Source organism: Prionailurus bengalensis, chromosome E4 (assembly GCF_016509475.1).
Source record: "Prionailurus bengalensis isolate Pbe53 chromosome E4, Fcat_Pben_1.1_paternal_pri, whole genome shotgun sequence".
Lineage (NCBI taxonomy): Eukaryota > Metazoa > Chordata > Mammalia > Carnivora > Felidae > Prionailurus > Prionailurus bengalensis.
Window position 1 is genome coordinate 64,336,735 of NC_057360.1, and position 27,809 is coordinate 64,364,543.

The 27,809-nt window shown below is 56.1% G+C and overlaps 2 protein-coding genes and 1 pseudogene across 5 annotated transcripts in view; 1 reads left to right on the forward strand and 2 right to left on the reverse strand.

The window, feature by feature from the left end:
- DCAF8 (DDB1 and CUL4 associated factor 8) overlaps positions 1-15,562 on the forward strand; it is a 40,577-nt gene extending 25,015 nt beyond the window's left edge. For all 3 annotated transcript variants that reach the window (XM_043568933.1, XM_043568931.1, XM_043568932.1), the window contains exons 8-14: positions 7,026-7,098; positions 7,574-7,631; positions 8,139-8,246; positions 9,547-9,677; positions 13,384-13,503; positions 13,867-13,983; positions 14,603-15,562. In XM_043568933.1, coding sequence (XP_043424868.1) covers positions 7,026-7,098; positions 7,574-7,631; positions 8,139-8,246; positions 9,547-9,677; positions 13,384-13,503; positions 13,867-13,983; positions 14,603-14,719 — 724 coding nt within the window. In that variant the 3' untranslated portion in view covers positions 14,720-15,562. The remainder of the gene's footprint in view (positions 1-7,025; positions 7,099-7,573; positions 7,632-8,138; positions 8,247-9,546; positions 9,678-13,383; positions 13,504-13,866; positions 13,984-14,602) is intronic.
- On the reverse strand, positions 2,399-2,880 carry LOC122476357 (annotated as a pseudogene).
- Positions 15,563-16,876: 1,314 nt separating the features above from the next.
- PEA15 (proliferation and apoptosis adaptor protein 15) lies at positions 16,877-26,239 on the reverse strand. 2 transcript variants are annotated; one of them, XM_043568935.1, is made up of 4 exons: positions 26,093-26,239; positions 20,411-20,584; positions 19,086-19,241; positions 16,877-18,933 (listed from the first exon to the last, which is right to left on the reverse strand). In XM_043568935.1, exons 2-4 carry the CDS (start codon positions 20,580-20,582, stop codon positions 18,869-18,871), a joined length of 393 nt encoding a protein of 130 aa, XP_043424870.1. In that variant the 5' UTR covers positions 20,583-20,584; positions 26,093-26,239; the 3' UTR covers positions 16,877-18,868. The 2 variants fall into 2 exon arrangements, with proteins under 2 accessions (XP_043424870.1, XP_043424871.1); XM_043568936.1 differs by lacking the exon at positions 26,093-26,239 and adding an exon at positions 25,451-25,643.
- Between the last annotated feature and the right edge of the window lie 1,570 nt (positions 26,240-27,809).

Below are 27,809 nucleotides of genomic sequence, written 5' to 3' on the forward strand. Positions count from 1 at the left end.
TGAACTCAGGGTTTTTGACTCCCACCGTCATGAACCAGTTTTCTTTTTTCATAGTGATACCTTCGTCACTGTGAACATTTGCTATAACGCTTGCTGTTGAGGCCCATCCTGAGGAAAACCAGACTTCAGAGATTCAGTGCTCATGTGCACCACTTAGCTTCCTTCTAGCCCTTCGTCACAAACTTAGTCACGTCACAAAACCCCTACCCAGTTGGCCTGCGTGAACTATATTTCTGTGGCTATACCATCCCCCTTTGCTGAGTGATCATCAGTTTAAAAGGGAGGAGACAGAGGATCACTAGGAAAATAAATGACTTTTTGCTTTCCTGGTGGTGGGTGGAAAGCATTATCTTCCTTTTTCAACGAAAACTCATTTTTATAACTGTATTCTGAAATTAGTTTCATTGATAAGTGTCTTGGGGATAGATTCAGTTTTTAGAAATGCATGAGAGATGACCTTCCTTTGTTCAAGAATCCTGCCACAAGAGAATTGGGCAACTTTGTTACTCTCTACTTCCTGTTTCCCTTGCTTTTCAAATTCCTGTCCTTTATTCACCAATAACAGATACATAGTGGTAGTTTTTGTTTTGTTTTTTAAATAAGAAGCAGTTGATCAACAGGGGTTGGAGTTGTCAGAACGACCAGGTGGTGCCTCCTGCAAATAGGGCATTTACTGAAATTCCTGATTTGGATTTCCTGCCTAGAGCCCTGGATTGCTTGAAAAGTCCGTGTCTGTAGATAATTCATCCACTGGTCCTTGATGTTTGGAGGAGACTGAAGCAGTTGGCTTTATTGAGAACTGCAGTTGATAATGCCTTAATCCAAAGCTAATACTTGGCCATGGTTAGAGTAAAGCTGGAAATTAGTTTTAGCATTTCAGCACAAGGGGAAATACTTCGATTTTCTGTTTCTTACCAGCTTCAGTATCCCCTGTCCCTTTGTACATCCCAGATTCTGAGGAGATACAGGCTATTTACTTGGCAGAAGCCTGTGTGGGTTTTGAGGCCCCCTGACCCTGTGCAAGCAGATGGCCCTTGTAGCATCCCAGCTCTTCTCTGACGTTAGGGTCATCCCCAGTTTCTCTGGCACCTCTTCGGTTCAGCCAGTTGAATGTTTTGGGATTTCCCCATCAGAGCTCACCTTTTCGGTACAAATTTGAAAGTATCGTTACTGGATAGTTTACATCATACGCCAGTAGCTTTCATTCCTAGCCTAAAGGAATTCCTTCAAGGGAACACAGAGAAATAGCTTACTCATCCTCAAGGCCTTTGCATCATGAATACAAAATTTTGTTTTAGTGTTGTGAGGGAGCGTTGAAAGGAAGCCTAGAGAGACATGCTTTTTGGTCTGTGAGCCCAAAAAGGTGGGGGAAGGAGGGGAAAGAAGGGAAAAAGTAGGCAAATGGAGATGGTGGAGGTGTGAGTGCCTCCTACTAAATCGTGTTTGGGTTGGTTAACGAAGCGAAAGGCGTGAAGAAGAGGAGAATGTATCAGATGAATGAATCCTGTGGTGGTTGGTGGACAGGTAAATATATTGGTAAAGGACTTGGAGTGGGTAGATGGTCCCTTTGCTTCCCTGTCCTTGGGCTGATCTTCACAAAACAGAGAACACTAGATTACCGGCAGGTGGCGGGGAAGAGGAGGTGAGGCGGGAAGAGAGAGACTATAACGTGACAAGTTGGTGGGTACCTGGAGGAGCGTGGAGGGAGGTAACATAAGGGTGCTGGGTGCTGAGGTCATGCCGAAGCCACTCTTTATCTGATTTAAAATGTGAAGGGCATAGAAAGACTCACTGCCGCGGAGATGTCACTTCTTCCCAACTGGATCTGCTGATTTGGTGCAGTTCTAATCAACATCCCAGCAAGTTATTCTATGGATAGTGACAAACCCTTTCTAAAGTTTATACAGAGAGGCAGGAGACCCATAATAGTCAACACGGTGTCGAAGGGCAAGAACGAAGCTGGAGGACTGACGCTACCCGATTTCAAGACTTACAGTAATGAAGATGGTGTAGTACTGGCAAAACAACAGACAGACCGATCAGTGGGCTGGACCAGAGAGCCCAAAAGTAGGCCTGTGTGAGTGTAGTCCCCTTACCTCTGACAGAGGAGTACAGGCAGTCCAGTGGAGCAGAAGTAACCTCTTCCACAGATGGTACTGAGACAGCTGGGCATCCACGTGTGGAAAAAAAGGGAATCTAGGCACACGCTTTACACCCTTCACAAAAACTGACTCGGGTGGATCATAGACCTACCAGTAAAACCCCAAACTATAAAACTCTTAGGTGATCACGTAGGACAAAACCCAGATGACCTTGCTGGGGTATGGTGATGCCTTTTTACTTCAATTTTGATTGAATAAGTTTTTATTGTCTAAAACGTACAGTTGGTGGGATCTATTCATGCGTCTTCACCAGCGGCTGGGGCGTCTCCGTCCTTGGTGTTCCTGGTGTAAATAGCTTGAGCTCTGTACTTTGAAACCAGTTTGATAAATCCTTCGCCAAGGAGCTCCTGAGGGGCTGCCTTGGCCAGAAAACCTCAAAGCCCCGGTGTCTCAGGACGGACAACAGCTAGAGTCTGAGCTTATGGTTAGGAACGGCCTTCCGGAGTTTGTCATGAGTTGCTTTGTCAAACAAGACCAGGTTATGGAGCTTGTCCCAAACTTTGCCTTTGGACACTTCTTTTTGGCCTTGCCCCCAGATTTGTTCACTGGGTCTTTGTCTTTTTTGGCCAACTTTTTGGCATCTTTCTTCTTCTCGTCGTCCTTGGGTGGCATTGCAAAGCTCAGAGAGCAGCGGGCACCCCCGCGGGCCTTGCTGAGATGTTGGACCAAAAGTGGTGACGCCTTTTCAGATACGACACCAGAGACACCGTTTGTGAAAGAAATAGTTGATAAGGTGGACTTTATTAAAATGAAAAACTTCTGCTCTGTAAAAGACACTGTCGAAGAGAATTAGAAAACAAGCCACAGATTGGGATTAAATATTTGCAAAAGACCTATCTGAGAAAAGACCGTTGTTTAAAATACATAAAGAACTTTTAAAACTCAACGATAAGAAAACAGCTCAAAAAAAAATGGGTCAGAGACCTTAACAGACGCCTCACTGAAGAAGGTATATAGGTGGCAAGTAAATACATAAAAAGGTGTTCCACCTCTGTGTCATCGGGAAAACACATATTAAGCAACGAGAGACTGCTACAGAACACGGACCACAGCAAATGCTGGCAGGTATGTGGAGCCACGGGAACCCTAACAATCGCTGGGAATGCAAAACGGTCCAGCCACGTTGGAAGGCCGTGTGATCGTTTCTCATAGAACTAGACATGCTGTTCCGTTTGATCCAGCAGCCATGCTTCTTGGTATTTATCCAGAGGAGCCGAAAACTTCTGTCCACAGCGAAACCTGTACACGACGTGCATCGCAGCCTTATTCATCATTACCAAAACTTGGGAACAACCAAGGTGTCCCTCAGTGGGTGAATGCATAAACTGGGACATCCAGATAATGGGATAGGATTCAGTGCTAAAAACGAAATGAGCTAACGAGGCACAAAAAGACATGGAGGGACATGAAATGCATATTACTAAGTGAAAAAAAAAAAACCAATCTGCAAAGGCTACATACTATGCGATCCCAGCAACATGATATTCAGGAAAAGGCAGTAAACTATGAGGACAGTAAAAATACTAGTGGTTGTTACGGGAGAGGCGAGAAGAACAGGCAGAGCACAGAGGATTTTGGGGACAGTGACAGTGCTCTGTCTGATACCATAATGATGGGTAGGTGTCATCATTCATCTGTCCAAACCTGTAGAAAGGACCACGTCAAGAGCGAGCCCTCAGGTAAACTGTGGACTTTGGGTGATCATGATGTGTGGGTGTAGCTTCATCCTTGGTAAGAGCAAACACAAAGCACTCTGGTGGGTGTTGTTGATAATGGTGGGGATCACGCTCACCTGTGGACAGAGAGTGTATGAGAAATCTCTGTCAGCTCTCTCCACTTGACTGTAAGCCTGGGACTGCTCTAAAAAATAAAGTCTCTGCCATTTGAAATTTCTTCCTGTCCTATGCTCAGAAAATAAGGGAAAAATTCGTATTCATCTTTGTATCGGCGCTGTCTGGCTCAGTAATTGACGGGCTACACTGCCTGTTTTTTTCCTAAGCAGAGTGTTATTGGAGCACAGCCCTGGCTGTTCGTCTACGTGTTATCCAAGGCTGCTTTCATGCTACAGTGGCAGAGTTCAGTAGTTGTATCAAGGACCAGGTGGCTTGTCAGCTTAAAATATTCACTGTCTTGCCATTTAAGAAAAAGTTTACCAACCCTTAGCCTAGCTTCACAGCTAGAATATAGTAGTTTTTTTTTTTTTTTTAAGTTTATTTATTTTGAGAGCGAGAGCACATGCACAGGGGTGGGGTGGGGGGGTGGGGGGGGCAGAGAGAGAGAGAATCCCAAGCAGACTCCATGCCGTCAGCACAGAGCCTGACATGGGCTTGATCCCATGAACTGGGAGATCTGACCTGAGCCAAAAATAAAGAGTCCAATGCTTAACCGGCTGAGCGCCCCGTAGAATATAGTAGGTTCTTGATAAATACCGAAGAAAGGGGAAGGAATGTAAAGATTTCCTCATAAAGAGGAGGGGCAGAGCGCATTAGATACTGAGGAATACTGAATGGTCCATATACCAAAATATTGCGTATTTAAATGTGTTTTACAGGGCACCTGGGTGGCTTAGTCGGTTAAGCGTCCGACTTTGGCTCAGGTCATAATCACAGGTCGTGGGTTTGAGCCCTGCATCAGGCTCTGTGCTGACAGCTCTGAGCCTGGAGCCTGCTTCGGATTCTGTGTCTCCCTCTTTCTCTGCCCCTCCCCTGCTCATGCTCTGTCTCTGTCTCTCTGTCTCTCTCAAAAATAAATAAACATTAAAAAATAAGTAAGTATGTTTTACTAGTTTGCAGACTTACAAAGTTTACGATTGCTTAGTGACATTTAAGAATTGTTGGTTTAGTTTAGAGGGAAAAAATTGATTATCAGATGCTCTGTTTGTTGAAGAGTACTAATTAGCAATATAGCAGTCTCCTATTTGTGGGTTTTTTTTTTTTTTTGATAGCTAGGGGAGGGGCAGAGAGAGAGGGAGACGCAACTAAGCAGGCTCCGCGATGTCAGCACAGAGCTGTACGTGGGGCTCAAACCCATGAAATGTGAGATGGTGACCTGAGCCGAAACCAAGAACCAGACGCTTAACCAACTGAGTCACCCAGGCACCTGTCCTATTTGTCTTTTCTTCATTCGGTGTTCATTTAGCAAAGATTTCTGGGTAATTCTCAACGCAGGAGGATATTAAGCAAGAAATTGTGGAGAGTAGAAGTATGTATTGATTCATTCATTTCTTCATCCAGTGTTTACTAAGCACCTGCTGTGTGCTAGACACACACTTGACCTACAGGGAGCATTCTGGAGAAACAGGTGTGTAAGGATTAAAAATATTAAGTAACTTCCCAGGATTACTCATCTACTAAGTAGCAGAGTTAGTATTTGAACTCAGATCGTACGCCTCAGATGTGGTAGAAACCCTTTCGCCATGCTGTTCTTTCTCACAGAGGAAATATTAAAGACAAAATCAGCGTATCAGGTAGAGGGAGCTGTGTGTGTGGAGGTGAGAGAGTACGGTTGCGACACGGTGTCTTCAGGGAAGCATCGCTTTCTTGTTTTGTTTTTGTGTAACGTGTAGGATCTTTTGAGAAGAGATGGAGAGTTGTATGTACTAAGGAGTTTGGACTTTATCTAGTAGAAAATACAGAGTCACTGAGTAGATTTTAAGCCGGGAATTTACACAAAATACTGCATTTTGGAATGATTCTGGTGACGACATGAGCAAGGAGGTCAGAAGGATACAAATAATCTCAGCGAAACCTCTCTCTAGGTTGCGGTTTCCCTATACAGAGGCTGGAGAGCTGAAGACCCGGCCTCTGGGGAACATGGGCATTTTAGAGAGACAGACAGACGAGCTCATGAACACCAGTAAGGGGCCGTTGGCCATCAAGGAAACACACCGTTTGAGGGCAGGAGTGGTGAACGCTGTCGGGATGCGAGAGAGACGCCCCGAGACCCTGCTGTGGGTGGAGGCCGTCAGGTCCTGGTGACTTGAGCCAGACGAGTCTCAGTAGAGGGCTGAGGGCCGAGGCTGGACTGCAGTGGATTGAGAAGCGAATAGGGAGCGAGGAGGTGAAAGCGTTGATGCGGGTTGCTCCGCTTAGTAATTTGACTACAACAGGGAAGGGCAGAAAAGGCAGCGGTGGGGCCGGTCAGTGGAGGGAGGGTTTTTGGGAAGTGGGCGGACAGGCACGAGGAGGAGGTTGAAGAGTAGACGGACGGAATCGGGTCCTGCAGGGATGAAGTTAAGAGCAGCTGCGGAGAGGAGGCGCGGAGACTGGAGGAAACACGCCGCCGTGTGTGGTTTCTCCCGCATGTCCAGCGCCTGGCGGGACGCTTGCACACGACATCTGCCCCAGATGTTGGAATGGATGGTCAGAGTTTGGGTTGCAGAGATGAGGGAAGGGGACCGTGGTTGGATGGGAATGAGGGCAGGAGAGAGGACGTCTGGAGGAGATCCTGGTGTGGCGGGTGTTCGTAATTGTCACCGTGGGGAACGAGAGGGAGAACCAGCCAAGTAAGGGGCCAAGACGGGACCGAAGACCCGAGGACTTGCACGAGCCCGGCCTGGTAGCAGCGGACCCTGTTGGGGAGCTTTCGGTGGAAATCAACAGTAAGCGATTACAAGCTGGGAGAGGACAGAAGCCACTTCAGGCTGATGTGGTTTAGGATTACCACCTGGAGAAGAGCTAGGGTTTGGAAGGGGGTAGGAGAGGCGGGCCTTCAGGGAAGAGCGGGAGCCAGAAGCTTGGTGGGGGACTGTCCTTTATCCGTCCTGACCTCCCACTGGCCGTGGTTCCCGCCACTACGCATCGCAGCTCTTCAAGGGATCGGTTTGTTAAGTTGTAACATCTCCGTCGTTTCCGCCCACGGCAGGATTTACGACCAGAGGAAAATTGATGAGAATGAGAACAACGGAGTGCTCAAGAAATTCTGTCCTCACCACCTGGTAAGGTTCACGAGGGGCCGGTGGTTCCAGGCTTCCCCGACTCAACCCCAAGGCTGTCCCCAAACTTGTCGGCCTGGCGGGTGGAGCCTGGACTGTGGAGTCAGACCCCTGGATTTGAATCCCGGCTCCACCACTTACTGGCTTTGCGGTCTCCGGCAGTCGCTTCACCTCCGTTAGCTAGGTTTTCTTAGCGACAAAGTGCGGAGGTAAAGATAACTGCCTTGCCCCGTGCCGGTGGGGCTGAGTGAGATAGGGCGGACGTAGGGTGGCTGGCATCCTACAGAAGACGGCCAGCCGAAAGCCCTCTCCCCCGAGGCGGCCGCGTGTCACTGGCTGTACTCCTGTCCGTCTCTCTCTTCCGCGCTCTCGCTCTCTGGGAGAAGATGGAGGGGAGTTTGAAGGAAGACCTGTTTCCTGAAGGTGGTGTGACAAGTGGGGGGGTGGGGCATCAGTCAGTATCTGCTCCTTATTGCAGGTGAACAGTGAGTCCAAAGCAAACATCACCTGTCTTGTGTTCAGCCACGACGGCACAGGTACGTGCGCAGGGCCCGGCTCCGAGGCTGGCGCGCCCCCTCTGTCCAGGGAGCTGCCGGGCCAGTGAGGCGCGTGCCCTCCGGCGCTCACCGCCGTGCCCTGGCTCCGAGTGGAGCAGCTGGGGAGTAGTCGCTGCTGGTGAGCACACGAGCGGGAGGACACAGCAGACGACCCCCGGAGGCGCCGGGCGCCACCCGCAGATCAGATTTCGCAGCGCCCGTCCCGAAGCCCAGGCTCCTTGCCTGAGCAGGTGCTCACGCCTTCGGCTCCTCCTCGAGTCAGTGGGTGTGACCTTCCTGAGCATCCTGCTACCCCTGGGTTGGCAGCGTGTTCTCAGTCTACCCTGGACACCTGACCTGCCTGCCGTTCCAACCGAGTGAGATGGGTGCCATCCCCGGGTATTAGGAGGGGGCACTACCGGCCAGAAGCTGCACCCCAGCCCCCGACTCCTGGTCCCGGCTGTTTTTCAGCCTTTGCCTTCACTACTGTCTGCTTGTTCTTGGCAGAGCTCCTGGCCAGTTACAACGACGAAGACATTTACCTCTTCAACTCCTCTCACAGCGACGGGGCCCAGTATGTGAAGAGATACAAGGGCCACAGAAATAATGCCACAGGTGAGGCTGTCTTTTAGTTTTCTGTCCGGTGGCTTAGAGAACTGCAGTGTTTCGATCAGGTTGTACAGATAAGAACTACCTGAGGGACTTGGCAGGGGGAGGGTGTCCCTGATTAATTGGCCAGGGGTTTTCACGGGCCTGCTGTGCTCAAGCACGGAGGGCCCGAAGCCCCTCGATCCCTGCAGTGAGGTTACTTCCTCTGGGCGTAAGGAGACGTGGGTGACTATTTTTCCAGGCGACTGCAGGCTCACCAGGCTTGTCGGGGAGTCTGGGAAAGCCGTCCGCTGCCGGTGGTACCGAACTGCCTGAGATGGGGAGCTGCTCACTCTAGGGTGGAGGGGGCGGTGGGCCTCTGGGAGGAGCCAGAGGAGGAGGGTGGTGCTGGGGGCTCCTCCCCAGTCTGCGGCGGGAACGGCCGTCTGGGTTCTGCGTGCGGCTGCCTAGCTTCGCCGTGCCACGGACTCACTGCCGACCTTTCGGAAATGCCGAAGCGTGGCTTCTGTCTTCAGACATCTGATTCAGCTGGCGTGGGGTACAGCTGTGGTTGGAGTTCTTGAGAAGCTCCCTACTGGACTCTCGTGTACAGAAAAGTTGGGGTGGCCACGGCTCTGTTGCTGCCACCACTCCCAACAAGTATCTGTCATAATTTTGACTTGGAGGGACGTGTCCTTTCCTTCAGAGCGAGTGAGGAGAGCGGGAGAACTTGGGCTTGGAACTTAGTCCACGGGCAGCCAGGGCGAGGGTGCAGCCCCGTGCTCGGCGCGGAGCTTGGGCCCCCAGCTCCCCTAGCCACGTCCCAGAGTGGAGCCCTGTTGTTCAGTCTTGGGTACGGGCGCTTCTTGCGGGCAACTGTGGCATATTCCTCCGTCGTCCTTAGCCCCACTGCCGGCCCAGGAAGCACTGACGGGGTCCTAAGGAAGCACACAGACCAAGGATGGGCCGGGAGTGTGGAACAGGGCTGCCTAGTGGGGTGATTCAGGCCGGGACAGGTAAGGCATTCGTGAGGCCGGGGGTGCCCCGCAGGGTATAGACCACGGTGATTGAGGCTGCCACCGAGGGACCAGAGCCCCTCTGCCCCACGGAGCTCTTGGAGGGACTAGAAGCAGGCTCGGGGAATGGCATGACTCTTGCTCTGTCTGTTGTATACGCACAAGCCCTTGATTTGGTTTGTGAAAATGAAAGGGATTCTGTGGCTCTTTGCTGACTCGGACTTTGTGAATAACTAAATTCCCTATGAGGTAAATACATACAGGCCTGATGCCAACTTCCGTGTGGTTTCTTCCCTCGTTCATCGTTTCAGTAAAAGGCGTCAATTTCTATGGCCCCAAGAGCGAGTTTGTGGTGAGCGGCAGTGACTGCGGGCACATCTTCCTCTGGGAGAAGTCCTCCTGCCAGATCGTGCAGTTCATGGAGGGGGACAAGGGAGGCGTGGTGAGTACGCTGTGCCGGCCCGGCCGGCTCCCTGCTCTTCTGGCCCTTGAGCTAGGTGTTCGCAGGGCCCCTGAGTTCACTGTGGCGGCGCGACGCCCTGTCTTGGAGTCTGGCCAGCCACATCGAAGGCACCAGGGGGTGCTGAGGTTTGCATGGAATGTTTTCTCCTGTTCTGCCTTCTGCCCCTCTGAGGCATGGTTTGTTCGGGAGAGAAGGGGACTGTAGGGAAGAGCCTGTGGCCCGAATGAGGGGTCTCTAGCCATGCACCTTTTCTGAAAGGAGAGCACTGGAGTTCAGGGCACTCCCATCGTGCCCGGTGCCAAAGGGGTCTCCGTGCCACGTGCCTCATCCCTTAAGAGTAGCTGAGGAGGCATCTTGACTAGATCCTGGGTCAGTGGATACGAGGTAGAAGGAGCACTTTTCAGGCAGTTGGGAGAGTCAGAATATGGTCCACACATCCTTCCGTGGGGCATTCAATGTTAGGTTTCTGTCATGTGACAATAGCGTTTTATTTATATAGGAGAATATCCTCGTACTTAGGAGATACATATTAAATACGTAGAGGTGAAGTGTCATGTTTATATTTAAATGAATATAAACCCATAACATCTACATTTAGATAGGGACAGAGCAAATACGGTGATTTGTTGTGGTGGTGGTTTAAATAATGACTGAGCAGCCTGCTGTACAGCCCATGAGCAGATCAGTCTGCCTGTCCTTTGAATTCCAGACACCCTTCGTAGGGGTAGGGCAGAAAGGAAGCATGAGGGGTCCTGAATTGGGGAGTGAAGTACGGTCAGCTCTTAAGACCCATCTAGCTCATCATATATTTTTTTTCTTTTTTGAGACCCAGACTCTGAAAAGGAATTCAGTGGCTTCCTTTTGTAAGGTTTTTGGACTGCAGAAGATCTGAAAGAGGCAGTTTGGGAGACTGCCTTGTACTGATTACCCGAGTCTGGTTAGGAGCCTGTCAGGAACGGCTGAGACAGCTTGGTCTCTCTCCCTTTTCATCCCGTCTCAGCTCCGGGCAGTTGCAAAGAGCCCATCTCTTCATGAGGTGTCCAGACAATGGTGGTAGAATTTAAAATGGTGCTTTGCAGTCAGGCTCCCTTTCCTTGTGTGTTTCTTGCCTTCACGTGAAGCTCTTTCAGATTTTTTTTCTGGTTTTGTCTAAGTTTTTGGGACCTGGGGCCAGTAGAGATCCCAGGCTTCTCTGGCCTGGGCGCATGTGGAGAGGGTGTGGAGCTTGAAGGCGTATCTCACTGTTGCCCGCTTCCTGTCCTGCCCTTCCGTAGGTCCTCCTCTATCACCTGCAGTGAACAAACTAAAACACTGGAGTCTTCGTGAGAATTCTGCAGTAGGCATGTAGTCAGAAGGAAGTCAGAAGGGCCCAGTGAATCCTTTCTAGATCATAAACTGTCTTGCGTTCCGTTCCGGAGAGACGCAGGGCCGATTGCCCTCTCCCAAACCACTCTGCAGGCCGGTTTGCTTTCAGCTCTGCCAGTAGCAGGGTCTGATGGGTAATCCAGGTTCTCAGGTGGAGAGGGCAGCCGCTTGGGATAGGCGGGCCCCACGCCTGGATCTGGTGGTCACGAGAGTGAGAGACCAGAACAAGAGATCTAGAGGCTGCACCCTGAAGAGCGTTTCCCAGCTTGTTCTTGTCCCCATGTGAGCTCGATGATCTGTGTGTTCCCACCTGGCCACCTCCGTGTTTTTGGCCCTAACTTCCCCGCAGCAGGTCGCCAGGCACCAGCCTCCAAAGAAGACACATTGCAGCTCATTGTAAAGTAGAATATTACAGCCAGAAGGGATCTTAGAAGTTATCATCCGCCTTGCCCAGGTCTCTCGACTCTGGTTTTGCGTCAGTCTCTAGTCCTTTCTTTGTTCCCATTTAAGGACAAGGGGGTGGGGTTGATGTTAAGGACAGTCCTTGGTCCCCCAGGGCACTTCACTGCTCTGTCCCATCCGCGTATCTCCCAGCCCAGGCCTCTTGAGGCTGGAGCTCGTTGCTCCGCTCAGGTTGTTACTGACCGGGTAGTGCTGGCGTTCAGACGGGCCTGGCCCAGAAGCTCTCTGTCGGCTCCCCCTGCAGGCTCCAACCCAGGTACTATACGGTATTGACTGCTGTCTCTCTTGCCCTTGGCTTTGTCCTTAGTCCCAAGTTGCAAGGAATTTTTTTGATTTTGCTGACTTGCTCCAGGAGAGGTAGTCAGGGTGGAGGGCTCATCAGGAGGCGGCGGAATGATCTCTGGTTTGTACGTGTAAGTTGTCACGTATCTTTGGATAATAATCTCCGGCAGCGGAGCTCCTGTCTGGGGTCTCCTCATGCCGCAGATGCTGAGAACTGTCCGCACTACCCGAAAAGAGCCCCAGTAGAAACTTCCCAGTGAGCTGATACGGGGCTTGAGAGAAGGAGAAGAGGGGAAACGTGGTTTCTGCTTTACTCTCAGGCTCGGGCTTCACTTCAGTCTTCTCTGAGCATTTATTTACTTGTAAAATGGAAGAACAAAGACGATTGGGAGCCCGGGTCAGTATTATTTTCCATGCTGGCCCCAGTTTCCCCTCAGCTGCGCTCTCTGCGTGTGCAGGCCAGGCAGAGGAGGTTGGTCCAGAGAGGAGGAAAAGATAAAAGAGGCTTTTTGCCAGGGGTGGATTTTTTGGCCTACGGGGGCAGCTGCAAGGCGGGATGGGATGGTGGGGGGGGCACGGGTGAGGACCGGCTAGGGCCACACCCTCTTCCTTCCGGGTGCCTTTCCTATCTATTCTTTGGCTGACTAAGCCCCAAAATGCTTTAGCAGCTAGATCTGGGACCAGCTCTTCCAGTGGCCCTGGGAGCTGCCTGCCCTGCCCTACCCTGCCCTGCCCTGCCCTGCCCTGCCCTGCCCTGCCCTGCCCTGTTTGGAAGGCTGATGTTTCCAAGTTAGACAGCAGGGGGCATGGGTGCCTCCAGACAGAAGGAAGCTGCTGAAGCCAGAAGGCCTGCCTGTCTGCCACAGTCCCTTTCTCCTGCGCAGTCACTGTACCCAGAGGTGGTTTAGATTGATGCCATGGATGCCCCAGGAAGCTGTGTTCCTACACTGTGCCACCCTATGGCTGAGCCTGTTGGGCTTTCCGGGTGCGCAGCAGGATGCCGTCCCCCTGGGGCGTGCAGGGTTCTCCAGCATCCGCGTGCCTCCACTGCCTCACCCCTCCCCAGCCTGTGCCTTCCTCCAGTCCAAGTAAACCGTGCCAAGTGAATGTGATTGTTCTCTCTTTTCTGGGGGCTCAGCGGCAGCTGCTGCTTTCTTCATTTTTAAAAATTTATTTGCCATTTGGTGAAAGGCACTGAGATGTTTTTTTTCCAGCCTTGGGCAAGTTGGAACTGTGGAATCCGGAGTAGATGAGGTCATCTGGACCTCATTGCCTTTTTGTGAAGCCAGCAGTGAGCTTGGCCAGTCACCCCCCTGCCCCTGCGGCTGTGTCTAGGGCGAGGCCACCCCTGCCTATACCTGGGAGATGAGAGATGGGCCTGTTCTATCTATCCAGTCTGTGTCCAGCGTTTCTTCCACCCCCAGGACCCTTGGCCTGCGTTCGTGATGGTTGGGCCTGCCTTCCCAGCACTCTCTCAGCTCTGATTGAGGAATATGTTTGGCTCAAGGTGAGTAGTGGTTTTTAAGTCCTATTCCCATATACCCCTGAGCCTGTGGTTTCCTTTCCTCTTGACCAGGTAAACTGTCTTGAGCCCCACCCTCACCTGCCTGTGCTGGCAACCAGCGGCCTAGACCATGATGTCAAGATCTGGGCACCCACTGCTGAAACTTCCACTGAGCTGACGGGGCTGAAGGATGTAAGTGGCTGACTGCGGAGGTCCATGTTGCACTTTGAGTCTAACACCCTCCCCCACACGGCTGTGATTGGCCCTCGGGGAGCATCCCCTGCGCAGGGGTCCAGGGGCAGCTGTGGAGTGCCCTGAGTTCACGGCGGAGTGGGGAAGGGGGGTCTTTAGGAAGAATCGTTCTATTTTAGAGCTTCCTGACCTTCTCAGTGGATAAACCTGGGGCACCCTTTCCTAATCTGGTCTGGCTCCCCTTCGGCTTAACAGCTCCTGAAGGACGTTTTCAGGGGGATGGGGCGTCAGTCCCTTCTGATCAGGGCCGGGGTCCCTAGTCGTTACTCGCCACACTCACCCCCAGCACCCTCTCTGGTTCAGGTGATTAAGAAGAACAAGCGGGAGCGGGATGAAGACAGCTTGCACCACACTGACCTGTTTGATAGCCACATGCTCTGGTTCCTCATGCATCACCTGAGACAGAGACGCCACCACCGGGTAAGCTGGCGTGGGGGGGTGGGCGCCCGGGGGCGGTGACCCCCGCAAGGGTCACATGTCCTAGTGCACACTTCCTCGCCATTTTGAAAAGCGATCGGGTGGTTGTGGTTGGGTTTCTTATCCATTGTCCTGCACCCCCACCAGAGCCCTGGTGTAGCCTTGGAAGAGCCACCAGGCAGACGGGTGGGGTCTGCTCTCTGCTCTCCATCGCCGCGCGTGCGAGCGCGGTGTTTGCAGAGGCGTGAGGGTGGGGAAGGAGTTGGGAAAAATGATAAGTGTCAGAGTGACTTTCTGTTTTTCCTTCTGCCCGAAGAGGCCTAGGGCAGGGGTTAGCAAACTCTGGCAGTTGGCATGCTGCCTGTTTTGGCAAATAAAGTTTTACTGGAATACAGCCATACCCGTCCATTCACGTGGTCTGTGGCTGCTTGCGTGCTACCACAGCGGAGCCGAAGAGTTGCAATAGACACATGCAATAGACGTGGTCGGTAATAGTTATTATCTGGCCCTTTTAAGGAAAAGTCCGCCGACCCCTGGCCTAGAGCACCTGAGTTACAGTTAAGACCTAACAGGCTTGTCCTCTTTGTGGGGAAACCACTAACAAGCCTTTCCCATTCTACAGCGCTGGCGAGAGCCTGGGGTTGGGGCCACAGATGCAGACTCGGATGAGTCCCCCAGCTCCTCAGACACATCGGACGAGGAGGAGGGCCCCGACCGGGTGCAGTGCATGCCTTCCTGAGGCCTCGGACCCAGGAGGGGCGGGCCGGAGCTGCCAACCCCGATCCTGCCTGGACAGCCCTTTCCTGTCTCAGGCCCTTACCTTCAGCAGAAACGCACTTTGGACTTTTTGCTTTAGATAAAAGACAGACCTCCTGGGAGAAAGACAGACCGGAGGGGGCGTGAACCTGCGGAGTAGCTAGGAGTAGGAGCCAGGCCCTGGCATGGGCTCCGCGGAGAGGTGCAGAGGGCTCAGCAGAAACGGCCTCTCCCCAAAGCCTTGTTTTTTTTGGGAGGGGGAGCCTATTTTGTTAACTGGTTTGGGGTAGGGAATGGGGTTTCCTTTTCTTTAATCTCCCTTGTTTCTTGGGTGGGGGGCGGGGATAACTGGCTGTTCAGTACCAATGGGCCGGGGTGGGGGCGGTGGATGTGCCGTTCTCTCTTTGGTTTAGGTTGTTGACCTTTTTCTTTATGTTTTAAAAGTCCGTGACAGTTGCATTCCCCTGCCCCCCCCCCCCCCGCCGCCGCCCCCAGACGACCCCATCCCAGGATCCCGTTATTCTGGGGAGTCCTTGGAGCCCCTAACCGCCCCACACTCTTCACTGTCCTTCCCACCCGCTCATCCTCTGTCCTTCCCACGGTGTTTCACACATGCCCTTCTCTTCATCCCGTCACCCCTAACTAGGTCTGGTGAGGGGGGCTGGGGTGGCGGGAGGAGGGGCAGAAGTGGAGGAAGGATAGGAAGGATGTTACCTCTTCTGTTACTTAAAAAAAAAGTTGTTTGGTGGCAGCAGTCTCCTTGCCCTGTCACTGTTAGAGGCCTAATTTTATATCTATAAATATATTAAAAAGCAAGTCAAACTTGGATGTAGCACGTTAAAATTCTTGTCAGTTTGAATACCTGTATGTCCTCCGTGACTGCAGGGAAGGGACTGAAGGTGGAGGGTGGGAGTCCTGCCCTCGCAGTCACACAGGGCCCAGCCCGCCCTCTGTTTGCGGCCACCAGAGATGGGGGCCGACCCCTTGGGTTTTTGGAGGCTCCAGAACGGAAAGATCCTCGATTCTGCCCTTCTCTGCTTCCTGCCGCGGTTGCGGGATTGGGAAAACGGAGTTCCTTTCAGTTCTTTGCCCCAGATCTCCTACCTCTCCTTGGGTCTTGTGGGTGCTTCCAGGATGCTCTCCCAACCAGAGGCTGGCCCGTCTTTAAAACTCGACTGAACTGTGACTTCAGGAAGGTTCTGCCACTGCAGACTGTCTCTCCTCATACTGTACGTGACAGAGGACACGCTCACTCTTACCTGTAGCTGCTTGATTCTCTAAGCCACCCACCCTGCCCCAGCAGCCCCCTTCCTCGCGGGAGGAGAGTATAGCAGAGAAAGGCCTCCTGGGGTGGCCTCTCTAGCTGGTCCACCTCTTGACATCTTGCGACTGAGGGACAAATCGTTAATCTAAGGATGAAGATAGCTGGGGCTTGGACACCTGTCTCGTCACTGGTCGCTGAATGAAAGTCCTAAGTTGAATCTTTGCCCTTATTGCTTGTGCTGCTATCCACCCCGCCCCCCCGCCCCCCCCAGCCCCCAACCAGGAATTCTGCATCCTGAGGCGGCCCGATTCTCCTAGAACAGGCCAGGAAGGAAGGGCAGAGTGAAGGGATGGAAGGCACTCCTTCCTCCTGCCCCTTTTCTCAGCAACTCTCAGACCAGATGTCAGCTGCTGCGTTTCCTCCCCAAGGCGGGGACGCGCGCACTCCTGTTGCCGGAGGGGTCGTGGAGTGGCCTGAAAACCATGCGCTCTGGAATTGATTGTGTATTTTCTGTCAGTAAAGCTTTTTTTTTTTTTTCTTCTCCTTTCTGACTGCCGCTGTGTGTGTGCGACATGTGGCCCATTCATTCGTGATGGACCGGGTTGGTCTCTTCCACTATAGGCTCCTGGCCCTGTCTCCCTTACGGTTTGAGGAGGTCTGGTCTGGGACAGTCCTGATTCCAGGCCTGGGCTACAGTGGAGCAGGCCCCATAGCTCAGGGCTACTCGGGAGACGGGTGGGGGGAGGCGGGGGGAAGGATACCATTAGGGGTGTTTTCCAGGCTGCAGTGAGGGATTTGGGGTATCGCTCCCCCTCCCTTCCCCAGTCATTCAAAGACTCCAAAGTCCTGGTAATTCACAGAAATTCTAGAACCGGGTACAGTACAATCACCTTTATTCCAGGGTTAGAATGAGGCCGTGCACACTGCAGACGGGGGAGCACAGGATAGGGACGATCTCACAGCAGTACAGGGATGGGAGGGCAGGTTAGTCTTTTTAGATTATTTTTGCCTTACAGAGATACTACTAGACTCTGTTGAAAATGACCCTGTCTCCCTTCTCCCATCTCACCCTCTCTCCTCTTCAGAGAAAGCTCCTAATTCCTTCCTCCGTGTCTCTCTCTCTCTCTCTCTCCTCTTACACACACACACTCTCACATCACATATCCTGACCGGAAGGACAATTCGTGCTCAGTTCCCCCCTCCCAATTCTGCAAGTATCTCTCTGTCCTTGAGGGAGAAGCCAGACAGGGCTGGGGAAACTTGGGAAGGTCCTTTAAGGCAAAACTGTGTGGAGTACTCAGGGTGTATGTGTTAAGGCAGGTGTCCGCAGCGGTGGCCAGAGGGGACGGCTGGGCTGGGCACAGAGGCGGCTTTCTCCGGCCAGTCTGGCTTCTTCCCTCCTCTGACAGCCAGCCCTCCGCTCCCACTTAAGTTTTGCTCCCACGTCTTCAAAGCTCTGAACTTAAAACTTTCTCTGAATAGTCTCTTGAGATTGCATGTGAATTTAAACTTGAAGAAAGTTTCTTCGTTTTCACTACATAGCCACTGGACTGGCGCTCCCTTCACTGCACCGCCCCCCCCCACCCCCGCCCTGGCCTAGACACTAAGTTAATGCCAGACACAAGAAAGGGCAGACATGGCAGTGCGGGTTTAATATACATATATGTAGATATATATGTACACACAGTTAGCACGGTCAGGGCAGGGAGGGCATCTTGGCACAGGAAGGAGGCTGGGGTCACTGCACTCTAGTGATTTGGCTAGGAGGCATTCACGAGCCCAACACGCCAGGATAGTGGGGAAGATGGGCTACAGGCTAACAAGTCCCCTCCTGGACTGAACTGGGGGCGGGGTGGCAGGGTGGCGGGGGTGGGGGGCGGGTGGTCAGTGCAAAGGAAGACACTGTAATTAGCTTCTTCCCTTCGTTCCAGCTGGGGGCGTTCTAGACCCGACATAGGGAGGGTCGCCTGTAGTCACCACGCTGGGACCCTGTGGGTGGGACGGGGTTGGGGTTAAGACCTAAGGAGCTCATTCCTCAGTCTCCCTAGGTTTGGAGTCAGTGTGTGCAACAGTCTGAGTAGGAATAAAGGAGTGGAAAAGAGGGCCCCCCTCCCCACATCTGGTTTAGGGGGGCCTGCTCCCAGCATGGGCTCTGGGGGAGGCGGGAGGGTCTAATGCTGGGTGCTCCACGGGGTTTGAACTTCGGGGCCAGGAAGGGATCCAGCGGTCCTCTCTCCTTAGATCCCTGGCTCATACCCATCCTAGGCCCATGGGAGGGGAGCAAAATGGGACCTGCTGGGGCCCAGGCCCTCCAGCCTGAGGAACCACTAGAAAAGACTCGTTGGCCAATCCAGCATGGGAGTACAAACTCGGAACTCTGGCTGTTCTTTGCCCGGTCCGGGTGGGGGTTGGGTAACCACTTTCCCTCCCGCTGCTCGTCATTAGGTCCAGCCACCTCTCCCCGGGCCCTCACCCCCAGCTCGGCTCCTCAGTGTAGGAAAATACAGGTCCTTTCTGCTCCCACACTTCGGCCGTGTGGGGGAAGAGTGGAGGAAAGGGCAGCAGGAGGAATGTGCCCATTTCTATTTGCATAGAAACAGCCCCCACCTCCCCCTAAAGTGGGGAAACGAAGCCCCCCCCACCCCAGCCCGACCCCCATCCTCTCACAAGGAGGAGGAACTTGATGAGCTAGACATACAGACGGACAGCCAGAGCGTGCGCACACGCACACACACGCGCACAGTAAGGGGGTTAGGACCAGGTTAGTAAGTGGGTAGACTGGGGGGGTTGCCCTCGGCCCTCCCCTGGAGGCTGGGGGAAGGGAGTGGTCCAGTGAAGGTCCAACCTTCCTCCTCTCCTCCCCCTCGCTCAGGCTTTCTTCGGTGGCGGAGCCAGTTTGATGATCTCTTCCTCCGAGGGCTGCCGGATGATGTCTGGGGGCAAAAAGGGAGGTGTCCAGGGACGGGAGGCATGGACGACAGCAGGCAGGCCCGCCGCATCCGCCTCCGTTCTCCCCAGAGTGAAGTGCTCCAAGGATCACCCCTGGGCGGGGGGACAGGTGCACGGCGAAGGCGTGGCCTCCTACCTTTGTACTTCTTGGCACTGGGGATGCGGGTCAGCTTGGTGTCCAGCTCATCCTCCTCGGAGATCTTCAGAACACGGGTTCTGTAGTCCACCACCATGGTGAGCAGGTCAGGGCGGCGAGAGATCTCGAAGATGTGCTCGATGTAGGAGAGGTTGTCTGAAGGAAGACGGAGACGGGGTCAGCCAGGCTGGAGAGGCCTCCCCTGCCCCACCAGGCCAGGCTTCTGGGACCCACACTGGCTATCAGAGGGCATGCCCCTGGAAGGGGCGGGGCTGCCGAGCAGGACAAGAAAGCTAAGGCACCAACAGTAAATACGGAGGACTTCCCGGGAAGAGCAGGTGGTTGGTCAGTGAAGTTTAAAACATTAGGGATTTAGAACGAGGGATTCGGGCTGAATACCAGGTTCCACGTTGCGGGGAGGGGAGAACAGAAGAGTTAAATGGCCTTCCTGACCCCCCCACACCCACGCTGACTCCCTAGCACTCCTCCTCCTCAGCAGCAGAAAGAATTTCCTGACAGCACCTGTGGGGGTGCAGGCCCCAGACCAGCCAGGAGAGATGCTGGGCCTCGTGAGCCCGGGCACGGCCGTGGCCAGAAGGATGCTCTCTCCGTGGCTGGGCCGGTTCTAGACTGCAGACGCCCTCCGCCCTTCCTCCCTGGCTCCTCCCCTGTGACCCTCTGCAGCCGCCTCCTGACCGCTCGCCATGCCACAGGCAGACGAGTACCTCTCGCGGCCCACGGGGCCCAGGGGTCACTTACCGCCCGCCGAATACCCCGTCCCTCAAGGCCCCCCACGGCGCAGCCTTAACTTACCTTTCCAGCCACCACTAAATGTACCCTAGGCCCCACCAGCCAAGCCAAACAGGCCCCCTTTGCTCTTCCAGGCACACCAGACACTCCTGCCTCTGGGACTGTGGTCCTTTGCCAGGCATGCCCCCGCTTTGGACCCTGCCTTCGAAATACACTTGCCTTGCAGGGCTAGCTTAACGCACCGACTCCCCGCCCAAGCCACTCCCAGAGCAGTGTGGTCTCTAAAAGTGGATACGAAAAACGTCGGAACCTGTGGTTTTACTTCTAATCTCATCGCCTTTGACTTGTGTTTTAATGTGTTGTCACACATCTGACAATAGCACAGGGGCGTGTGAGCGCCCCCGTTAGTGACTGACAGCACCGTAAGGCACGCAGGGGACCACCACCCCCGGGTCTCTACTCGCAGCCTCTCTCCCCGCCTGCCGGAGAGGAGAGTGCTTGGCGCGTGCGGCCCTGACCTTGCTTCTCGCTGCCGCCGCCAGGACTGAGCCCGAGAGGCCGCGGCCCCCGCCCACCTTTGTCCAGCTTGTTGTGGCTCTCCAGGAAGCTGAACCAGGCACTGCCAGTAGTGATCTCCTCGCTCTTCTCGCTGGGGATGTCCTCCTTGCAGGCCGATTTGAGCTGTTCCAGGTCTTCAAGGGTGATGTTGTTGGTCAGGTCCTGGAGGAGGGTCCCGTACTCGGCCATGACTGGGGGCGGGAGGAACAAAGGGAGAGGCGGCTGAGCTGGAGGTGCCAGTCCGGTTTCCTCACCGGCACCCGCCTCCACCAGCTCCCTCCACCCTGGCAGAGGCTGGGGGGGGGGCTCCCCCGGCTGGAGGGAGAAAATGAAGACCCAAGGGCGGCGGGCGCAGTCGGGAAGAGACGAGAAGCTAGGGGCCAAGCTTCAGCCTAGAGTGACAAGTCACACCTCCTTCTCCCCCATCTTTTTTCATTTCTGCCCCCCCCCAGCAGTAACCCTGGCAACAGCTCCCCTGACTGAGGAGGCGGTTACCATAGCAACCTGCTCCAGACTTTCTCACCCACTGCCTCCCAGGCCCCCCCCAGAATCGCCCCACCCACCTGCAACCCCTCCCCCTGTCAAAAAAAAAAAAAAAAACCAACAAAACAAAAACCCCACAACACTCCAAAACGACCTTCAGGGAGAGGCAGGCTGGCCGGCCGTGGCAGTGAGAAGCTCTGGGAGGGGCAGGAGGGGCAGGAGGGGGGCTGCTTGGTTAGAGCTCGTGTGTTCTAGCTCCCATTCTTCCCCAGAAGCAAAGGGGTCCCTCACTTCAACTCCCCACCGCCCCTCTAATGACTCATTTTGGATGGATGCCTAGGTGCTTGGTCTAACGGTCCCCTGGCCCCTCTGTGCCCCCCTGTATTCAGTCCTTAGGGCTCGGGCGGGCGGGAAGGGGGAAGCAACAGGCCACCCCCACCTCTGTGGAGCCCGTTTCTCCCTTGATGGCCGCCGGGCCTCCGCACAGCCCTCTCTCCTAGCCTTTGTGCTACGCCCGCAGCCCCCGCGCCCCAGAATACCAAGCGGCTGGCTCTGGCCCCCTGCCCGGTTCCCAGGCTGGCTGGGTGGCAGGGGAAGGGGTTTCGAGGCAGCTCTGGGAGAGTCTGGCAGCAAAGGGGCTGCCACCGCTGCCTGCACCCACGTCCGGCTGGCACCACCTTCGGGATGGGCTCCTGGAGGGGGCTTGGGCGAGGCTGCGGCTCCCCTAGGCCTTCACCCCACCCCTCTTTCGGGAAGATCTTGAAGTGGGAAGGTAGAGAACGTTCAAGGCCCTCCTTCCCACTAGGTAGGAAGCGTGACTAAGACAGGAAGAAGGAAGGTCAGACCTTAGAATGAACTTCTGGAAGTGATAAGACGTGAAACTCCGGTGCTGAGTTTAAAAGGGGCTCCCCCCCGCCACGATGAATATATGTTTCTTTTATAATCAGAAAAGTAAAGCGTTTTAAAAAGTAAGTTCCATCCTAAACTCTGGCTGAACCAAGGATTGGGACAAGGAGCTAGACGACCTTGTACTTGACGGGGACTGCCCACAAATCACCCCAACGCTGGCCTGGGAACGTAGCAGACGGCGAGGGGCTGGCCTCACCCCGTTTTCCTTATTTCTGGTCTAGGTGCAGGGAAACTGAGGCAGAGAGGCATGGCATAGTAAAAGGCGTGGACCCAGAAGTCCGCATTCCCAACCCCCTACTCGGACCGGAACCAACAAGCCTCCCTTGGTGGCAGGCACTGTGACACACACACACAATGAGCCAGCAGGACCCCCACAAGAGACAGGCACTCACGGGCACGCTCACTTGCACAGCCAGGTGCAAGCAGACAGCAGGGCCCGGCGGCCGCCCCACCAGGCCGGGCCAGGAACAATGCTCTCTGACTGTCAGCACCAGGAGCCGTCTCTGCCTTGAAATCTAGGTCACAGCAACAGGCTCTGGAGCCCAGCCCCCCCCCAACCCCCTCCATAATCCCGGGCCAGGAGAGGGGGGTGACGGGCAGGGGGGTCCAGGCATGAGGACATCAATGGGGGGGGGTGGAGAGAGCTCAAAAGGAAGGGGCAGCACGGGAAGGAGGCAGGGTGCCCCCAAGAAGACCCTGTGTCCGCCCCCCCCCCCCCATGGAGGAGACCCTGGGACCAAGCCCTCGGCTGGGAAATGGGACAGCGGTTAGGGGTCTCCTGTCCATTTTCACGCAGAAGAGGCTGTAACTAGATCCTGTGGAAGGAGAATGTGTGTGTGTGTCTCTCCTGGAAGGAAGTTGGGTTTAGGGCTCTGAATCTAAAACACAGACTTCCAGGGGAGGTGGGCGGGGAGGGATTAATGTGTGAGTGAGCCACCCACGAAGGAGGGGGGCGGTGGGTAGGAGCTTTCTTAGAGCGCGAGGCAGACGCGAGGCCCCCAAGAGGCGCGGGGGTGGGGGGAACGTTGAGGGGCGCGGGCACCGGGAGGTGGCGGTGGCGGGGTGTGGGGGTGCGTGCGTGTTCTGGGAATGGATGTGTACGTGCTAGGGCTGGATGGGTGGCGGTGAGCGTACGAGGTGTGTGTGTGTGTGTGTGTGTGTGTGTGTGCGTGTGCGAACGCCGCACGCGTGTGTCAGCTCTGTAATCACAGGCCCGAAAGCAGAGAGAAGGGAAGGGTGAGGAGGGCCCACAGAATGGAGGAAGAGCCGGGGCTGGGAGAGGGAAGGAGGCTGCAAAGGAGGGATCCTAGGGGAGGGTGCGGGGACTCCGCGGTTACCAGGGTGACCTCGGTTCTGCCCCCCCCTCCCCCAGCGGTGGGGACAATGACACCACTGGATGGGAGGGGTGTGGGAGCGGCAAGGAGGGACACAAGCTGTGCAGTAAGGCCCCCTGCAGGAGTGGGAAAGGCGGCCTGGGGGGTCCCTCCCAGGAGAGATCTGTCCAGCCAGGCCTGGGCGGGGCAGCAGGGGCAAGGCCAGCCCCTTGGGGAATTCTTGGGGCGCAAGGAAGTGGAATCTCCTTAGGTGGCTCTCAAGTCTCACGGACAAGCACCGTCCTCGGGGCGGTGTGGCCCCGGTGGGGCTTGGCAGAAGCCGGGCTCCTTCGCCCCCGGTCACTTTTGTCACCGAGACTCAGGATTCCTCAGGGCCTACAGAGGCGTCTCCTCCCCTCCCAGCCCTGCAAAGTCTTCCAGGTCCCCGGAGCAGCACAGAGGTTGTCTGGGGAACACCAGGCAGCCTGGGTGGAGGCCATTCTTGGGACAGGATACCAAGGCAGGAACCGGGACCGGAGCTGAGGCTGCCAGGAAGTCAGTCCCCTTCCCTCCCAGATCATTCTGTGCTCTGCTCACTGCTTCCTCACACCTACCTACCTTCCTTCCTTCCTTCCTTCCTTCCTCCCTCCCTCCCTCCCTCCCTCCCTCTCCTTCCAAGCTGGCCCCAGGTGGAGCCCTGACAAAAGTGGAAGTGATGGAGGAAGCTGGGGGGAGAGGGGCAGGTGGGGAGGATCTTACATGCTGGCCTCCGGGGATAGGAGCCCGGAGCAAGACAGGTGGGGGCCCTGGGGCACCACCTGCGGAAGCAGCGGGCCGGGGCACCCTGAGAAGCCTAGCAAATCGGGGTAACCCCTGTGCGTTGGGACACTACTTCATGCCCATCCCCGCTCCCGTTTGGTCCCAAACTCCCAGTAAACTTCAAAACAAAGCCTTCCCCCCCCCATCTGTGGCAGCTGCCGGAGTGGGGGGTGGAGGAGGTCTCCCACACCAGCAGGAGGGGGTCTTACTGCCTCGATTCTGGATCCGGGCATGGGGTGCCAGGCGAGGGGAAGCAGAGGGGTGAGTAGGGAGGGCAGGGCGCCCTTTCTACCTGGGCCCCAAGTTCAAGCAGTCCTAGTCCTAATGATTCCCTTAATAACCCACTCAGTTGACTTCTTCCCTTAGCTTCCATTCAGCTTTGGGGGGGGGTGTCTTTCTTCCTGTAACAAAGGAAGAAGGGGGCTCTAAGACTCAGCCGGCCAGCCTGGGAATGAGGGGAGACCCGGGCCTCAGGCTGAGAAGGCAGGTGGGTTAGCCCTGGGCACAGAGGCCCTCAGTCTAAGAGAAGGCAGACGCCCCGCGATGGGGGCATCAGGAGACCTCTGGCATCGGGTCGGGCAGGGCAGAGAGGGCTGCCTGCTGGTGAGGTGGCCCGAGTGCTGGCCACTCAGCTGGTGGTGTCTCTCCTACTCCTGTTTCGGTTTCCTTCCCACCTCTCCCCCTCACCCATCTCCTTCCTGCAGTCTCTCGCTCCCTTCCTCCTGTCCTATCAGTGGGCTTTCAGCCGGTCTCACTGGGTGGTGGCCCCGAGTACCGAGGACCGCTGGGGTCTGTGACTCAGTGTCCCCCTCTGAACACCCAGGGCTACTACACTCTTAGGAAAGAGTGAGTTTCCCTGCTGCCCAGAGAGTGGCAGCTTGGGGAAGGGGGGGGAGGGGCTTGAACTGGTTGGCTGCATCCAGGTGGCGCGTGAGGGTCCGTAGGGAAGGGGACGGCCCGGCAGGGCGTGACTCCGTGGCCCTCTTCACGCATGACAACACGCACACAGGACGGGCACAGGTGTCGGGGGCGGTGAGGAAGTAGGCAACCGGGGCAGTGGGCAGCCTAGGGCATCTCTGGCAATCTCCCCAACGGAGTGTTTAGCCACAAAGGGAAGAGCAATTAAAGCTAATCGCTCTGACAGCCTGGGGGCCAGACTCGTCGAGAAACAAAACCCACACATTCAGCACGTTTCTCGAACTCCCCGGGGCCTCGCCCCATCCTGCTTTCGCCGGGTCCTGGCTCTCGGAGCCCGTGCCGCCCAGCCCCCAGCCCGCTTCCCACTGCTCTGGCCACCTCGGCCTCGCTTCCTCCCCTCCCGTCCCCGACTGTGTCCCTGTCCCTCGCACACATTCTCCTCATTCTCTCTCTCTCTGACTTGGGCTCCATCCTTGGCTGACTCATACTCATTCTTTTTCTCCCTCTCCTCTTCTCCCACCCCCTCCTCCATCCCTGGGCCACTCGGGGCGCAGAAACCAGCCGCTCCCGGCACCTAAGTGGACCTGGGGGGCAGAGGCCGCAGCAGCCCCTTACCTTCCCGGCTCCCCCAGCGTCGGGGCGCCAGGCGGGCTCACTCACTCCGGATCCCGTCTCCCTGTCCCTCTGTCTTAAAGAGGGGCAACCTGAGGCCCAGGGCTCGGAGACTGTGCCCAGACAATCAGGGTGGCCTGGGGACAGGGGCCCCCACTCAGCTGTCCCGCAGACAGATGTTCTCCCAGGGGACGTGCACATGGAGGCCGTGGGGGGAGGGGGTGGATGTGTAGTGCAGGGACGTTTGTGATTTGCTGTGTGCGAAGCGATGTGTGGAAGAGTCACATGGGTGTGTGTCACCGTGTGTGCTGGCGTGTCTCTCGTAGGTGTGCGTGTCCCTGTCGCTTCCGACACGGACTGGAGGAAATTAGGGCTTTCGCCTTAGCTGCTCCTCCTCGCCCCCGGCTCCCGCCCCCCTGCCCCGGACACGCGCCCGCCGGTCCCCCGGTGGCCCCCGCGGGCCGCGGCGGGGGTCCTGGCCGAGCCGGCCCGCGCGGGAAGCGGGCTCCCGGCCGAGTGTCCCCGGGCCGGGCCCCGCACCCCGCACCCCGGCCGCCCCCCGCGGCCCCGGGTCGCCGCCCCTGCGCGCCCGCCCGGCCCCGACCCCGACCCCGACCCCGGCCCCGGCCCCGGCCCGCCTCTCACCGCCGCGGGCTGAGCGCTCAGGGCGCGGCTCTCCGGCGTCCCGGTTCCTGGGCAGCGTCCGGAGCCTCCTCCTCGGCTCCCGCCGCTCCTGCCGCCGCCGCCGCCGCCGCCGCTTCCGCCCGCCGAGCCCGAGTCCGAGCCCCGCGCGCCCCGCCCGGCCGGCCGGTGACGTCACGGCGGGGGCGGGGCGGGGGCGGGGCTTGAGGGAGGGCCGGCGGGTGGGCTGCCGAGGGCCGCTGCCCGCGCCCCCGGGGACTGCGGGACCCGGCCCTCGGGTTTCGTTCTTTCCCAGCGGGACACCCTCGTCCCCTGGTTCCCTTTCGGTGGCCGCGGCGGCTGGGACCCTGGGGAGCACAGAGTGCGTTAGGGTTTAGGCGTTCGGCGGGCCTCGGGCCTCTGATCCTCTTAGCTGGCTGACCTGTGTTTGGAAAAACCTCTCTTCTCCCCTTCTGGGTCAGGGGACCCGCTAGCGAGGGATCGGAGGCTAGCTCGGGCTTCTCCACATTGGGGGCGGGGGCGTGGGTAGGGATGCAGGCGGGAAGCAACACGGGGCCTCGTCCCCTTGCCCTGGAGCCCCGGATCTTCTCTCCTCGGGGGTGATGCCCGGTTGTGTTCCTCTCACCTTTCCCGAATATATCGCCCTCCTGCCTTCCCCCCACCATGATGTAATTTTATTTTCTGGGGAGGAAAAGAGCAGCAGTGAGCTCAGCATGCAAATATAGACATCTTGCAACGCCGCACTTAGCTCTGTCTCCTAGCTCTGCCTCTCTGCCCAGGCCCAGCACCCGGCGGCGGCTCTCAACTTCCTCTCCACCCCTAGGGACTTTCCTCCCCCAGATTCTCAGCCAGACTGAAAGAGGGAAGGAAGAAGTGGGGAAGCATCTGTCTGCACCCCCATCTCCAGCCTGAGGGCTCTTGCCTCAACTCTGGCAGGGTCTGGCCCTGGGAAGAGGTCCGGGCCCCACCAGTTCCCCCGGGGACCTCTGGGAACGATCGCCCCGGCCTCCCTCGGTTGTGGCCTGGCAGAGCCGGGTCAGGCCTCCGGGACCCCTGCTTTCTTGGTCTACACTGCCCCGGAAAGAGGCTCAGGCTCCTGGCGTCTTGGGTTTTCCACAGGCCTTCTCTCTGCTCTTCAGTGGCCCTCTCCTGGCACCACGCTTCCAGAGTAAGACCGCCTCGTAATCTGCCTTTGAGGATATCTCGTTTGTTCTGCGTTATGGGACCGAACATCATTTCACTGACCTGTCGTTAAGACTCAGAGAGACTCAATGGTGTGTCTGTAGTCAGTGACAGGCTCAGATCTTCCCGAGGCAGCAGGCACGGGGGACTGGGGCTCCGTGCTGGCTCCCGTCCTTTCTTGGGTGGTTTATGCCTCTGAGACTCAGTGTCCTCACCGGTGAGATGGGGACGCTGATGCCCGTCTGCCGGGGCTCTTCTGAGGACTGGCACAGAGGGGGGCTTGAAACCTAGAAGCTTCTAGTTAGTGTGGGACCTCCCAGTGACCTGTACTAGATCGTAAGCTCCCTGTTAGAATCGCATCCGCCCATGGCCCACAGCACGGATTAGACTGAGCATTAAGTGGTTACCAGTTGGGTAAAAACACGGTCTCTGCTCTACACTCCTGCGCCTTCCGTAGGAGCATGTCCCGGGTTTGTCTGTAGAGGTGACGCTTCGGTAACCTCGTGTCTCCTTCTTCCATACCGAGTGGCCCCCTAGT

Coding starts and splice junctions, on each gene's coding strand:
- PEA15 (XM_043568935.1), bottom strand. CDS start 20,582: ATGGCCGAGTACGGGACCCTCCTCCAGGACCTGACCAACAACATCACC. Junction 19,242..20,410: donor CCACAACAAGCTGGACAAAG/GTGGGCGGGGGC, acceptor GTCTTCCTTCAG/ACAACCTCTCCTACATCGAG. Junction 18,934..19,085: donor CAGTGCCAAGAAGTACAAAG/GTAGGAGGCCAC, acceptor TTTTGCCCCCAG/ACATCATCCGGCAGCCCTCG.